This window comes from Lacerta agilis, chromosome 4, assembly GCF_009819535.1.
Source record: "Lacerta agilis isolate rLacAgi1 chromosome 4, rLacAgi1.pri, whole genome shotgun sequence".
Lineage (NCBI taxonomy): Eukaryota > Metazoa > Chordata > Lepidosauria > Squamata > Lacertidae > Lacerta > Lacerta agilis.
In genome coordinates, this window is record NC_046315.1 from 62,922,158 (window position 1) to 62,937,258 (window position 15,101).

A 15,101-nucleotide genomic window follows, 5' to 3' on the forward strand; every position below is an offset into this window, starting at 1 on the left:
CAGACATCACTGTGCTAATACTGCTATCTTATTCATGGAAGAAAATTAATGTTAACAATGCTGTTAAAATACTCAAGAGATATAAATAGAACCTTTCTACAACAGAACATTTGCAGATTGTGCTGGAATTATTTTTAATTAACTGCTATCAAAAGATTCTGCTTTGTTTAAAATCATATAGAATTTTCGATCAGACTTGACATTAAAATTACAAGAATTGCCTGAATTCCTGATGCTTTGGTATCAACAACATAGGGAGGCTATTGCCTTATAGCAGGTATAGAAAATCTTTGGGCCTCTAGTTGATGCTGAACTACAACTCCTGTCATTTTTTGGTCTTTGGCCATGCTTGGTGGGGCTGATGGGAGTTGTAGTTCAGTAACATCTGGAGGGCTGAAGGTTCCCCAGACCTGGTTAGTTCTGCTTATGTGTTTCCCACTTGGTATCAGCTGGCCAGTACTCTTAGAAATGGAATTGTTGGACCTTGATAGGATCCAGTTGGGTGCTTCTTAAATTCTTAAACATAAATTAGTAAAAAAGCAAGCTAGATGAATAACCAAAATTATAGAACTATGAGCACCTTGCATACATTAAACCTTACTTTTGCAACTAATCGCCAAACTTAAAACCATGGAGAAACCTGGTCTGAACAAAGACATTGGATTCTTATCTCATTATGCATAACATAGCTATCTTTAGCCATCTCACCCCTTGCCTTTCCCTGCAAGACTAATTACAGCCATTAAGAGTCGTCAACAGGTTTTCCACACCTATCAGCTGATCACCCATTCCCACCACCCTTCTGAGTAATACCCCTCCCCACTCCCTCACTATATTTAAGGATCTGGTGACTTCTGTTTCAGTGTATCTGAAGAAGTGTGCATGCACATGAAAGCTCATATCAAGAACAAACTCAGTTGGTCTCTAAGGTGCTACTGGAAAGAATTTTCTATTTTGTTTCGACTATGGCAGACCAACATGGCTACTCACCTGTAAATTAAACCTTACTGTTACACAATTAAACCAAGTACAAATATCCAGACTTTGTGATGTTGCCAGCTCTCAACCTTAGGGCTTGACCTTTCTTTAGTTGATCTGAAAAAGGAAGACAATCAATGACATCATGCTGCTGCTGTCATGACAAGACCCCTCTCTCTGCCTCGCTGATGTGATCTAAAGGAAAGCAGAGCAATACATTTGGAACCAGCTTGGCTGCAGGAGTTGCTGGAAGGAGACATACATCTAACTGTTTTAAGGACTCCATTTGGGATTTGTGTAGGGTTTACTTTTTAGCCTTTTCTTCTCCCACAGATGACCTGCAAGGCAAGTGGGTATAGATGTTTCCATGGTTCACTCCTGAAGTCTTTCTCATGAATGAGTATCTGGAAGGCAGCAGAGGTTTAGGAACTGAATTTTCCTTCTCCTAGATGGGCTGTGAGTGGTGCTGTGGGTTAAACCACAGAGCCTAGGGCTTGCCGATCAGAAGGTTGGCGGTTTGAATCCCTGTGACGGGGTGAGCTCCTGTTGCTTGGTCCCTGCTCCTGCCTACCTAGCAGTTCAAAAGCACGTCAAAGTGCAAGTAGATAAATAGGTACTGCTCTGGCAGGGAAGGTAAACGGCATTTCTGTGCACTGCTCTGGTTTGCCAGAAGCGGCTTAGTCATGCTGGCCACATGACCCAGAAGCTGTGCGTCTGCTCCATTGGCCAGTAAAGCGAGATGAGCGCCGCAACCCCAGAGTCGTCCACGACTGGACCTAATGGTCAGGGGTCCCTTTACCTTTACCTAGATGGGCTACCTTCCTAAGTTGATGAGTCCCATCTGTAACTCATGTGACTACCAAGCAAGACAGAGAAAACATTGGGAATTAAGCTTTCAATGTGGTTGTTTTGGGGTTATTATAAGTGTGCAGAATCACAAATTTGCACATTCCACAATGGATGCTTGGTCTACATACCTACTAATCCATTTGTAGCATAAAAATATAGTTTTCCTCCTTCTGTAATTGTTCATGATCATCCTCAACCTACTTTCAATCTAGATTGATTCTTGATCCTGTCATTTACCAGGGTTGGTGTGGTTACTTGATACATGTTTGAAAACTCTCTTCATAGTTAAGTCATCCACACCTTTTCCTTCCTGCATGTGCCCCAGGGGTATTTAGTATATAGTGATGATTGTGATCTTGGTATGCATCCAACCACAATGTCATTTGGCGGGTGTATAACCCTCACCCCCATTGCCTACATCTGTTTTAATTTACATCTGGACACACTGGGGGGTAATGCAGAATCAATCTGCAATGAGCTTTTGTTTTCATATGAAACCTGGTTCTCAAAAAGTGCTTTTCAGTGGCAATAAACTATTCAATAGTTTATTGAGCCAGTGTGGTGTAGTGGTTAAGAGTGGTAGACTCGTAATCTGGTGAACCAGGTTCCCTTCTCCACTCCTCCACATGCAGCTGCTGGGTGACCTTGGGCTAGTCACACTTCTTTGAAGTCTCTCAGCCTCACACACCTCACAGAGGTTGTGGAGGAGGAAGGGAAAAGAGAATGTTAGCCACTTTGAGACTCCTTCAGGTAGTGATAAAGTGGAATATCAAATCCAAACTCTCTTCAATAAACCTAGATTGTTTGTGGACTACCTAGAAAAAACAAGTACTCAGTGTCCATTGACTCTAGAATGAAATGTTGTATGTACCCAACTTAAACAATGAAGAACATGACCTGAGATTTCATTATTGGTAGGATAACTTAGACAAAGCAATGTTGGAAGCTGCCTGTCATTTGTTCATCTTGGATGTTATTGGGAAGGGCTTTGCTGGTATTTATTTGTTAACATTGATAATGGATGCTCTCCAATGATCTTGGATGCTTTTATGAGCTTTGCAGATTCAATATTTTCTTATTAAATGATCTGTTAAGAGTACCATCCTACATTAAACTTAAGGGAGGGACTATTGTTTAGGGGGCAGGTTGTTATGTATGTGAGAAGTACAACCCCTGGCATTTGATGTGAAAGACCTCCGCCTCAAACCATAAAGAACTGCTGTCAGAACTGACACACTTGGCTAGATCAAGACTGGTGGCCCTCCAAAGGTTGTTAGACTACAGCTCACATTATCCTCGACCATTTGCCCTGCCAGCTCAGGCAGATGGGAACTGGAGTCCAACAACATTTGCAAGGACACAGGCTAATGTTAGTCTAGTGTATGCTACCATTTATTATTAATATTAATAATATTAACAAATCATAATAAATTATTAAGCTTTGGTTTTTAGATAGTAGCCTAGAGAGCAAGAGTTATGGGCTCTACAGCTTATGCAAAGGATTTACTTAACTGGTTTTGATTTCCAGGAAGCTCTGGAATGCTCTGTGCTATAAAGTGATTTTGTATCAGATATATGTGGTTTTTAAGTGGAAATATGACCAACCTTTAAATATAATATACTGTAAATCAGTCTGTGCTAGAACTGCAATCTCATAGGAAGAAAAATTCATAGTGCACAAATTAGCATTGCTTATATAGCATTAACAGTGAGCTAGAATTAAAACCCAATAGGTGCAAAAATATCAATTTGTTATCAAACGGATGAGGCATTTTCTTGACATTCCATCTCCTAGTCTGGTGAATAAAACTGATACCCAATTTCCATCCTTGCCATATACAGCAAACTTCCAATAATTTTTAAGACAAACTGTGTGCAAGTTCTTTTATAGTCATCTAAATAAAATAGTTGTGGGGGGAAAATATTGCTTCTTGGTAATCTTTTATCTACAGATATTGTGTCCTGCTATTTTCAGTTGTGATGTAGTTAGTTTAACAGTCTTCTAGACAAATACTTTGTTTTCATACATTTATCTTGGGAAACTCTTTCCACAGCTGTTGAGAACCCCCATGTTCCGTCATAGAAACTCAACACACTACAGAAATTGTGGGCATTACCATTAGTTAGAGTGGGCTGGCAAACTCAGGTAGCTGATTTTGGGCAGGAAATTATTAGTTATTTACTGTATATTTTGCTGCCAGGGAAGAAAATAGGCACAGGGGAGAGTTTTTTTTGCATCAGGTGCCAAAATAAGTTGGCCAGTTTTGAGTACTGTCACCATGCCCCTTTAGCGGTTGCTTCTCTGCCTCAGTCATCAATATGTCTTGGGTTGGTACTGGTTAAGACAGACCTGTTGTGCTTCCCTGGTGCCCTCCATGAACTGAGACCATGAGCTATAATGTTGCAGGTGAAAATAACGACAGCCTATTTATCAAGGAAGCAGGCCCATTGCTACAGAGATGCTTTGAAGAAACTCCTGGGAACCCCAAAACAAAGTCTGAGAAACACAGACATAAGTGAAGGGGGCAAATCTTTCTCATGTAGGATAATTAATATTTAGAGCCATACCTGACTAAGCCATACTCAGAGCATATGTAAGTTCAATGGTCCTACTCTGAGTATGACTTAGTTAGGTACTAAGTATTTAGCAGCAAGTATTTAGTTGTTTTCAGATGTTTTCTTCTGCATTCTAGGATGATTGTCCATGGAGTATATCGTAATGTCGCTACAAGATTTCATGAAATCTTACTAAAATGTAAGGTTTCTCCCTCTCTCTTTTTCCTGTATTTGTTTCTGGCTTCTTCTGGCAAAGGTAAGATTTTATTTTCCATTATTTTTCCCTGGAAAAAAATGTCAGTTATATTTTCTTTTACAATAGTCTTAAATAAATTGTATTTTCACAGAAGTCAACCAGTGAAATGGATATATGTAATAATTCAATCCAAACATTTCTACAGCGCTTTCAAAGTATGCTGTCTGTCATACCATGACCCTATGAAGTAAGATAAATCAGGATTGTGGCTTGCCCAAGATTATGAAGTGAACTTCATTGCACCAATAATAAAGGAACTGAACAAAAATTATTTTAGATGCTTAAATTCAGTTTAATTAAACTGCTTATGGTTTCAGTATACAACGTGAAACTATTCTTTTCTCGTCGGCTAGAACACAGTGCCTGATCTATCCTAAATACCAGGTATATTTGTATCCATAACTGCAGAGGCAGATAGATCAGGGAAATATGATAACAGATAACTCCAGCGTTTTGCCAAGTGGGTCATATGTTGCTTTCTGTCTGGCAGAAATGGGGTGAAGTGATGAGGACAGGCTATGACTGAGGCTTGCTAGTTCTCATTCCAGATACACAAAGTAATGTCTGTCCAGTCTCTTAAATGCATGGAACACATTTGAATTGTGCTCTTGTATAAGCAGTGCAACTCAGTCACAAAATGGTTCTAATTATGCTTCAACCATGAGTATTGAACTTGGATATGATTTACATGCACTTAATTATACAGTACTTGGAAACATGACAGTTAATCTGTGTAATCTTTTCCTTTGCTTCAGTAGATCACTATATAGCATATTTCAAATTATTAAAAAATATATGCATATTGGGAATGCAGATAGGGGTTAGTGCTTGGGTTTAAGTTTGCTTCTGGATGTCCTGGGCTTTGTACACGAGAGAGCCCAAATTCCCTGGGAGAAGTCTACAGGTACACTGTAACTCCTTCCCATGCCAGTGTGGATGTAATTTTCTAAGGGTTAATGCTATTATGCAAAGGAACTGCAGATGAGGTTCTATCCATGTGGTATCCTATCTGCAGTGCTTTTTTTCTATAAAAAAATGTTTAGGGTAAGATTACCTGATGTCCCCGTTTCCCGGGGACAGTCCCCGGATTTACAAATTGGCCCCCATACAAAATCCATTAAAGTTGAAAAGTGTCCCCGGATTTGATGAAAAAAATCTGGTAACCTTAGTTTAGGGGTACTCTCATTTTCCTACTCATATTGAAATACTGCCCCTCAATGAGTCCAAACTTAGATTCACAGAATGTTTAGGGGTATGTGTACCCCAGCATCCCCCCAGAAAAAAGCACTGCCTATCTGTATGGAAAGGGATGATGCTATGCTCCCATGTCAGCCAGATACCGTAAGAAATCAGAAGATGATGTGTATGCTAGGAATGCCCAGATGATAGCAGGAAATCTGTGAATTTGAAACATAGTGCTACTTTGTCAAAAGATTTCAGAAAGTCAGATACAAAATGATTTTAAAAGTTTTTCTTCTTGCAGCTGAAAATAATTTCTTAGGAAATTACAGAGCTGTGTTTAATACCTCATGTGAAGAAGTATGGACTTTGTCACCTGCAACATCTGTGCCTGCTCTGACGAACTTCACATTCTGCATTCATCTTAAACTATATGACGCAAAAAACGATTGGACGGCATTCATCTACAAAAAAGAACCAGATTGCGATCTGCCAGCGTCAGATTGTTATGAATTTGGGCTTACGGGAGGACAAGGCAAATTGACTGTTTGGCTATTTGGTGAAAATATAACCTGGGAAGAGAAACTGGATGAGGACACCTGGTACCAGGTATGCACAGGATGGCGAAGTGAACAGCAGCAAGTGAATATATATATAAATGGTACAGAAAAAATAAATGAAAAAATAAATATAACTCGGCAGCTTGCTGCAGGTGGGCAGCTTTTACTTGGTTGCTCACAGAAGCCTGGCACACCCTCAAATTCTTCAAATGGAATGGTTGGTGAACTGTATTTGTTCAGAATGTGGCCTAAAGGAGAAGTATTCCGTACTCAAAATTGCCAAGATGGCGCCACTGTTCGCTGGAGGAAGGATAACTGGGTCTATAATAATACAGCACTGTACAGCAACTCTTTGCCATGTGGTAAGTAATATTGTGCCCTTTTTTCTGTTTACGGGGATGTCTTGTCTTACTGTCAGGGGCGGCTCATCCACTTGACACAAAATGGGAACTGCTGCCTTTCCCTGCCCTGTTGTTCCCACCGCCCAAACTGTTGCCGCTGCTTCTCCGCTTGTCCTGCTGCATCCACCTCTGGTGGAGAAGCAGCACCAGCATCAGTGCCCATTTCAGGCAATATCTTGCCCAATTTGGACATGTTGTTGCCAAAAGATCTTGCATGATTTCGGACATGATTTCAGCTGAAATCAGCACCAATACTGGTGGTGAAGGCAGCAGGGCAGATGGGGCGCCCATAGGGCTGCTTGATTCAGTATATAACAATGGGAAACTGGGTAGACTATGGGCAGGGAGAAGGAGGGAACGGTGCTGAATTATCTCAGTACCATCTCACTGTGCTTGCAGTGTGCTGTTGTGTATTGGAAAGAATACACCTTTTCTGTGAAAGGCAGCTGTAGATGGGATAAGGGGTATGGCAGATGCTCAACAAGTCATGCACACTTTGCAAGCTGACTCACTAATTGGGAGAGAATGTATTCTCTCCTTGCAAGTGATATTCAGAGTCTAGAGGTGCTGCAGAGGCTCAGAAGGATGCAGGTGCTTCGGAAAACACACAATGGAAGGAGGTACATGTGCAGGATAATGTAATGGATTGGACCTAAATAAAACATGCTGTCTCTACACAATACAGCCTTTCTATCAAATCTCTTCAGATGTTTACTACATTTTTGTTGTTATGTTCACCTGTGCAGTATCAACAGAGATACTGTACAATGTACAAAGGTACTTATCTTTTCAGTTGAGATTGCTATGATGACAAGAGAAGAGGTATGGATAAATGATAGGCATCAGGGCTGTATATTTTGGGGAGAGTGACAGGAAATTATGAAGGCAGGGCATGTAACCGTGTCAGGTTCAGACATACCTCTCCCTCTGAGCCCTATACCCATTTATAGACCCAGACTTCCTGTTTCCAAAAATATCTTTCTGCAGCTAAAGTAATACTTTGATAAATGAAACAATGCTGAGATTATCAGAATTCTGTGCTGCCCTTACAGCCTGCCATTCCCTTTCCTCATATTATGATTACAATTAAATGTGCATGATGCAATTGCAGCTGTAAATCAAAAATGGAAGATTTAACTAATGCACAGAATGTGGTGGTATTGTATCATATTGTTGCACGCCACCCCAATTTCCTAGCGGTGTGAGATTCCAGGGGTTCCAGGCACGTACTCAAGGTTCATATTTCCTTTGTAATGAGGTACAGCAGATATTGTGGTGTCTTTATGATATATGGTTTCTTTACACATATATACAACCTGAGGGGTTGTATATGAGGAGGGTTCACAGCGTTAACACCTTGCTTCTCCCGTAACTGCAGCCTTGGATTCAAACAAAAATCAAACATCACTCTCTTGCTTCCCAGCCCATTGCTTCCCAGCCTGCAGCTTTTCTTCAAGCTTCTAGCTAACACCACTCAATTCTCAACTTTGTCTTTCTAACTGCCAGTCTGGTACAGATCCTCTTCCTTTGTTCCCTTAACGACCCATCACCAAGAAGCTAGCCTGGCTATTCTGGGAATTTGAATCCTTGATTAGATTTTAACACGTACAGGCTTCCCCTTCCCCCAAACTTACCGTATTTTTCGCTCCATAAGACACACTTTTTTCCTCCTAAAAAGTAAGGGGAAATACCTGTGCGTCTTATGGAGCGAATGGTGGTCCCTGGAGCTAAATTGCCCAGGGGCCAAAAGCAGATTGTGCTTTTTATTTTACAAAGAGAAAAGGGGGTGTTGAAAGGACCCTGCTCAGCAGCTGATCAGCAAGAGACCAGGAGAGAGATAAAGAGTCCAGGCTCCCTTTCAGCCCCGCCCTCCTTTGTTGAATGTGCTGATGGGGAGGTTGTTTGTTTCCCTAGGACATGTGACTGGCTGATTAGATTATCTGTCTGGAAACAGTAGAAACTGCTCCCTTTCCTTAAGATTTTTCAGAAATGTGAGTTGAACCCCATAAAAATGGGGCTTTTCCTCTTTGCTTTTCCCCCTTTGCAAAAAAAGCTGCAAAACTTTTAGCTGATCCTCAAAAAAACAGGGCTTTACCCTTTGCAAAAAAAGCTGCAAAACTTTTAGCTGATCCTCAAAAAAACAGGGCTTTTAGAGGAGGAAAACCAGAAAAATATTTTTTTCCTTGTTTCCTCCTCTAAAAATGAGGTGCACCCTATGGTCCAGTGCGTCCTATGGAGCGAAAAATACGGTATAACAATGTCATAGAGTCATAGAATCATAGAGTTAGAAGGGACCCCAGGGATAAACTAGTCCAACCTGCACTGCAATGCAGAAATCTCAACTGAAGCATCCATGGCAGGTGGTAACAGGAGATGCAGCAGGTAAGGTAAAGGTAAAGGACAGTTAAGTCCAGTCAAAGGCCACTATGGGGTGCGGCACTTATCTTGCTTTAGGCTGAGGGAGCTGGTGTTTGTCCACAGACAGCTTTCCAGGTCTTGTGGTCAGCATGACTACACCGCTCCTGGCGCACAGAGGATCATGACGAGTGCCAGAGCGCACAGAAATGCTGTTTACCTTCCTGCCGCAGCGATACCTATTTATCTACTTCCACTGGTGTGCTTTCGAGCTGCTAGGTTGGTGGAAGCTGGGACAGAGCAACGGGAGCTCACCCCGTTGGGATTCAAACTGCCAACCTTCCAATCAGCAAGCCCAAGAGGCTCAGTGGTATAGTACCACTGAGTGGTTAAGACTGAGGATGAAGGTCTTGGACACCTGAGTAATAAGTAATGACACCTCTGGATCTGTAAGAAGCACCAGGGACAAAAGACAGTGAAACCCCAAAGCTCTGAACCCATTTATTGAGTAAGGCTAGTCTGTAGGGTGTTAAACTGCATTGTTGGTTGCTGTTGTGTCCCACTTGATGCTGCATGCAGAGTTATAAACTGATTCTGCCCAGAATGTGACAAAAGGGGAGAAACGAAAGTAAGAGTCATGACTGTCATCTGTCTATGGTAAATTATTCCTTTTTTTATCTAGTATAAGCAGCTGTGTAGCAAGTGCACCACAATGAAAGTGCTCTGTACTGTTTTCCCGTCCCTTCGCCTGGATTTAGAAATTCAGAAACATACATATCTATATATATCTCAGAAGAATGACTAATCACAGGAAGAATGCTGCGGCTCTAGAAACTGTACCTGCTGATTCACATACCTACTTCTATCTGCACGTTATCATAAGAAAGAGCTCTGATCATTTAACCTTTTTCTTTTTCCTTGTTTGTATTTTTCATACTGAAGTTACTGCCTAGAAATCACTCTGCTGGAGAGCACAATGTAATCTCAAGCACCTCACCCTCTTGTCTTTGTGGAACATGTAAATGGGTCTTGTGCAGTGTTTACTTCATCCATGCATAGTCAATACCTTTATGCTAAAAAAAAAAAAAAGGCGTATGGATGTCTTGTTTAAGTATTCAAAGCAGATTTTCCACACAAGTTAGTTTTGACTAATTTCTGTCCATACTAATACAAGAAAGGGAGAAACTTTGATTCTGTTCCTGTTCCTGTTCAGTTTTAAGCACAAGCCCAAACATCATGTGGTACACTCTGACTGCATTAGCTTCATAAGAATGTTCCTGTGTGACCCTCAAGTTTGTATGCCCCCCTCCCCTCAAGTGTGGAAGTAATAAGCAGGTTGGAAATGTTTTAGATTAGCTGCAGTTTGCCATGTCATATCATCAGACAAACCATGGTTCATCTTAACGGAAACACGCCAACTTCCAACCATAATTTATAAAGCTTGCTTGTCTTCATTAATCATGGTTAAATCAACTACAGTTTTATAGTTTGAAATGACGCCCTGAACTGCAGTTAATTTTTAAAAGGAGCAGTCTGTTCCTCACAGTCATCTTTGAGGGGAAATATTAGAGAGAGGTTAGGCTCTTTCTGTCCAAAATGTCATGCTCCTTGCTAGTATAACAGATCTGAACAAAAGTTTTTGTCCCTTAATTAATTTGCATTGCATTATTTATTTATTATATATGTTATTAATTTAGTAAATTTATATCCCACCCTCCCAAAGGAGCCTAGGGTGGGAAACAACAAGTGAAAAAACAATGAAAGCATCTTAAAAACAATTCCAAAACAGACTGGCAAAGATCTCAACTTAAAAGTCTTGCTGGAAGAGGAAGGTCGTCAGAAGGTGCTGAAAAGACAACAGAGGTGGTATCGGTCTAATATTTAAGGGAAGGAAATTCCAATAGGCAGGTCTCACAACACCTTATGTTGTGCAGTACAGACTTCCTGGAAAGATGGATCTGCAGGAAGCCCTCACGTATAGAACGCATTGATTGGCTGGATATTTAAGGTGTGAGATGAATATTTCAAGTTTCATGGTCCCAAGCTGTATAGGGCTTTATACATCAAAGCCAGCACCTTGAACTTAACCTCTGTAGCTAATTGGCAGCCAGTGCAATTTTTGCAATGATTAAGTTGTGGAATGCTCCCCCCCAGGAAGACCTGCCTAGCACAAATGTAAATGTCTTCTTGGAGCCAGGTTAAGACTTCTTTATTTGCCTTGCCTTTTAAGGTTAATTTTAGACCAGTTTTAAATGCTGGTGTTTTAGGTTTTTTATTGAGATGTGCTGGTGCTGTTGTTTTTAAATGATTAATGAGGTTGTTTGTTTTTAAACTTTAAGCTACACTAAATGCCCTTGAACTGCAGATGACGATGACGATAAATAAATATGACAGCACAGCTAATATATGTGTGTTTTCTAAGGCATATTTCAGCCATTTCACAGCCAAAACAGAGAACTGAAATACAGTCGTACCTTGGTTACCAAATGCCTTGGAACTCATATGTTTTGGTTCCCGAACGATTGAAAATCGGAAGTGAGTATTCCGGTTTTCGAATGATTTTCGGAAGCCAAACATCCGGCACGGCTTCTGCGGCTTCCAATTGGCTGCAGGACGCTCCAGTAGCCAATCGGAAGCCACGTCTTGGTTTTCGAATGGTGGACTCCCGGAACGAATTCTGTTCGAGAACCAAGGTACGACTGTGCTGAGGAGATGTAGGAGAGGATTAAATTTTTCCCATCCCTCTGATTGATGGGCCCCTGTTGTTACTTGACAAGGGGGAGCCTTTATTATACTTATACCCAGATCCTGAATTGCACGTTGTGTTATCGCCAAACTTTTCTTTTTTCCTCACTCTTGCAGTGAATTATCAGGAACATCTGATTAGCAATAGCTGATTTTTTTGGGGGGGGGTTAGAACTGTAGGCATAAACATGTGGCTGTCTTCAGGTTTGAGAGAAGTATGGAGGTTTTGCATTCCTATCTTTCTTTGGGTTTTTAAAAAAGACTGTGTGTTTGGCTGGCAGCTGTGAGAATAGGTTGCTGGACTAGGTGGGTCTTTGGCCTGATTCATCAGGACTTTTTTTTTTACTGTAGTGATTAAGTAGATAGCTTTGTAACATTCATTTATGCAAAGTAGTCAGTGGCCTCCTTCAGAGGTAAGACTAAACCATAGTTTAGCACTGCAGTGAGATTTGGTCCCATGCATTCTTTTATCCCTTCTCTTCCTCTAGGAATGGCTGAAAGTAGATTGGAAACATTTGATTACTAATTTGAACTAATTATGGTCTATTATGTCCAAACTGGGAACTATACTTAAGTTTTAATAGGTTTATTCAAACAAATTAGAATTATAAACCATTGATTGAAGGTGGATGAGTCCGACAAATCAGAGTTGGCTGAAATATGTGAGCCCGAGGCTTATTCAGTCCTGGTCCTCTAGCACTAAACTATCCTGTAGAGTTACATCCAAACAAGATCAGTATGTTTTAGGTTTTGGTAGGTAATTTTTATTTTTATTTTGCAATCAACTCCTTTGTTTGGAGTGAACAGCGGATAGATATGTCAGTCCATTTTATGAGTTTCTCCATATGAAAGAATAATTATTCTTTCAAGTGTTGTTTATTTTTAATGTATAAAAGTTTAACAAATTTTGTGTGTTTCTTCAGTTTCACCTTACCTTTAAACACACAACCTAATTTTGGGTTGCTATGTATTATTCCATGATATGTACCCAATCTGTTCTCTCTGTGTGAGGGTTGGGGTGTTTTTTTCGGGTGTGTGTGTGTTTGTTGTACCTGTCAAACTTGAACAGAAATTCTTTAGTTACAATATGGTTAAATAGTTTCATATTGCCATCTTGTGGTCAATAGTAGTAGCTGAACAATAATTGAATTCTCTTTTGTTTTAAAAGGCAAACAAAACTTTTATTTAGCCTAACGAATGTATTAAACTGTCTCCCACTCAGGCAATGCTGGCCGTATCTCACCAAAATTTGGGAAAGCTCCAGGAAGTACACCAGGTATGTCTATTTTTGTTTTTTAAACTTTACTTCAAGAAAAGTATTATAAAATATAACACGCCATAATGAAGATGAAAGATGCAACTGACGTCCCGTTGGTTTACAACAGATTACAAACTGTAACTGATGTCAGCCTTTTAAAAAAATCTGCTCCTATACATGGATATGTATGTTCCTCATTTTATTATACAATTAGATAAATTATTTCCATACTTAGGTGCTAAATGTGTTCTGCTTTTACTCAAGGATTTACAAAGAGGAAGGATCTATGGTTTTGAAAGAAGTTAGTAGATCATAATTAGGTTTAGCAAGAATTTCTCCTTCAGATGATTTAATTTCTAAGGCATTTCATGAATATTGGTGAATATAAATAATTTTTAGTCATGTTATTTGTTTACCTATCTTGCATATTATTTTGTCTTGTTCTGTTAAGAGGAATAACTCTGGAAAGAAAAACACCTCCAAGCTACACACAATAATCACAGTTTCTCAGTGTTATAATCAGTATGAATATTTTATGTAGATTACAATGGCATATTTGCAAGTGATAAAGAAACACTGACAGCAGACACAAGAGTAAGGCTCCTTCTCTAGAGGCATGACGCCTAGCACTGTTGCCTTTACAGTGGTACCTTGGTTTAAGAACAGCTTAGTTTATGAACAATTTGGATTAAGAATGCTGCAAACCTGGAAGTAGGTGTTTTGATTTGTGAACTTTGCCTTGGAAGCAGAACATGTTCTACTTCCTGTTGAGTATGTTCCATTTGTAAATTGAGTCCCCCGCACTGCAATGGGAAAGCACGCCTTGGTTTAAGAACGCTTTGGTTTAAAAACGGACTTCCGGAACAGATTAAGTTCATAAACCAAGGTACCACTGTATATTGCAACTGGCTTTCCACACTAATGAATATTTTGTTTCTTTGTGTATACATCCCACTAAGCTCTGTCCGCACCTGTGGGCATGACATAACTGCTGTGGGTGGGGCCATGTGCAACTCAGCACGCATTTACTATAATAACTCTAGTGGTGGGTATCATTTTATTTCCCTGTTTTTGTTGCTAAAACACTTTTCCATTAAAAAAATGGAAATAAAGGTGTAGGGCAATGAAAATGTGACATTGCATTTCAGGGTGAGATGAAACCAAAAAAGTGTTGATACAATCTTTACTAATAGTTGTGCTAGCGGCCAATAAGGCTTCTACTGGTAGAAGATCCAAAGAATTGTTTAAGCTTATACAAGACACTGCAATTGCTTGTCAGAAGTTTTGACATCTTTGAAAAGCAGACCCCTGTGTCTTACTACACTTCTGAAACTCCCCCCACAGCTGCAAAAGCAACTTGTCATACTGCTGGGAATTTTTAGGAAAGCAAGTCTAAAATTCCCTCCTGCTTTCACATTTCTTTGGATCTTGGTCATAGGGAACAAACTTTCATCTGATAGCATACACATAGTAGACAAAGTTATACCCAAAGCATAATTTAATCCATTCATTTCCAAGTTTATAAATGAAAGCTAAACTATGAAAAAAATTATTTGTGCTTCTCTATATTTTCAATTTTAATTCAAAAAATTCTTTATTTGCAGCAGACTCATCCATTGTCACTTTTGTCACCTACCCTAACAGTGCCACAGGCAAGATTTCATTCATATTTTTGACATAGAGTAGGCTTGTCTTCTTCTTTTTTAACTTTTCCTCTTTAATTTTGCAGTTTGCATTGATATTTGTGTTTTATATTCTTAGATGCATCTTCAGAGGAAACTCTGAATACTGAAGGTAAGAATTGCTTGCACAGAGAATGTATGTAAACTGTAGCTAACCTTTTACAGTGCTTTTGGTTTGAATAGAAATAGGCCTTTCCTCTTGTTAAAAGCTAAAATACTGTCACAGTGATATTTTGATGTAAAATGAGCATCTTTCTCTTTGTTAAAGCCAGCAATGGGATA

The 15,101-nt window shown here is 39.8% G+C and overlaps 1 protein-coding gene across 1 annotated transcript in view; it reads left to right on the top strand.

Annotated features, from left to right (window-relative positions):
• Positions 1-15,101, top strand: part of ADGRG2 (adhesion G protein-coupled receptor G2) — a 46,663-nt gene that overhangs the window by 11,626 nt on the left and 19,936 nt on the right. The window contains exons 2-6 of the mRNA XM_033147317.1: positions 4,521-4,639; positions 6,123-6,740; positions 13,102-13,155; positions 14,742-14,789; positions 14,899-14,931. Of these exons, the coding sequence (XP_033003208.1) occupies positions 4,521-4,639; positions 6,123-6,740; positions 13,102-13,155; positions 14,742-14,789; positions 14,899-14,931 (872 nt within the window). The remainder of the gene's footprint in view (positions 1-4,520; positions 4,640-6,122; positions 6,741-13,101; positions 13,156-14,741; positions 14,790-14,898; positions 14,932-15,101) is intronic.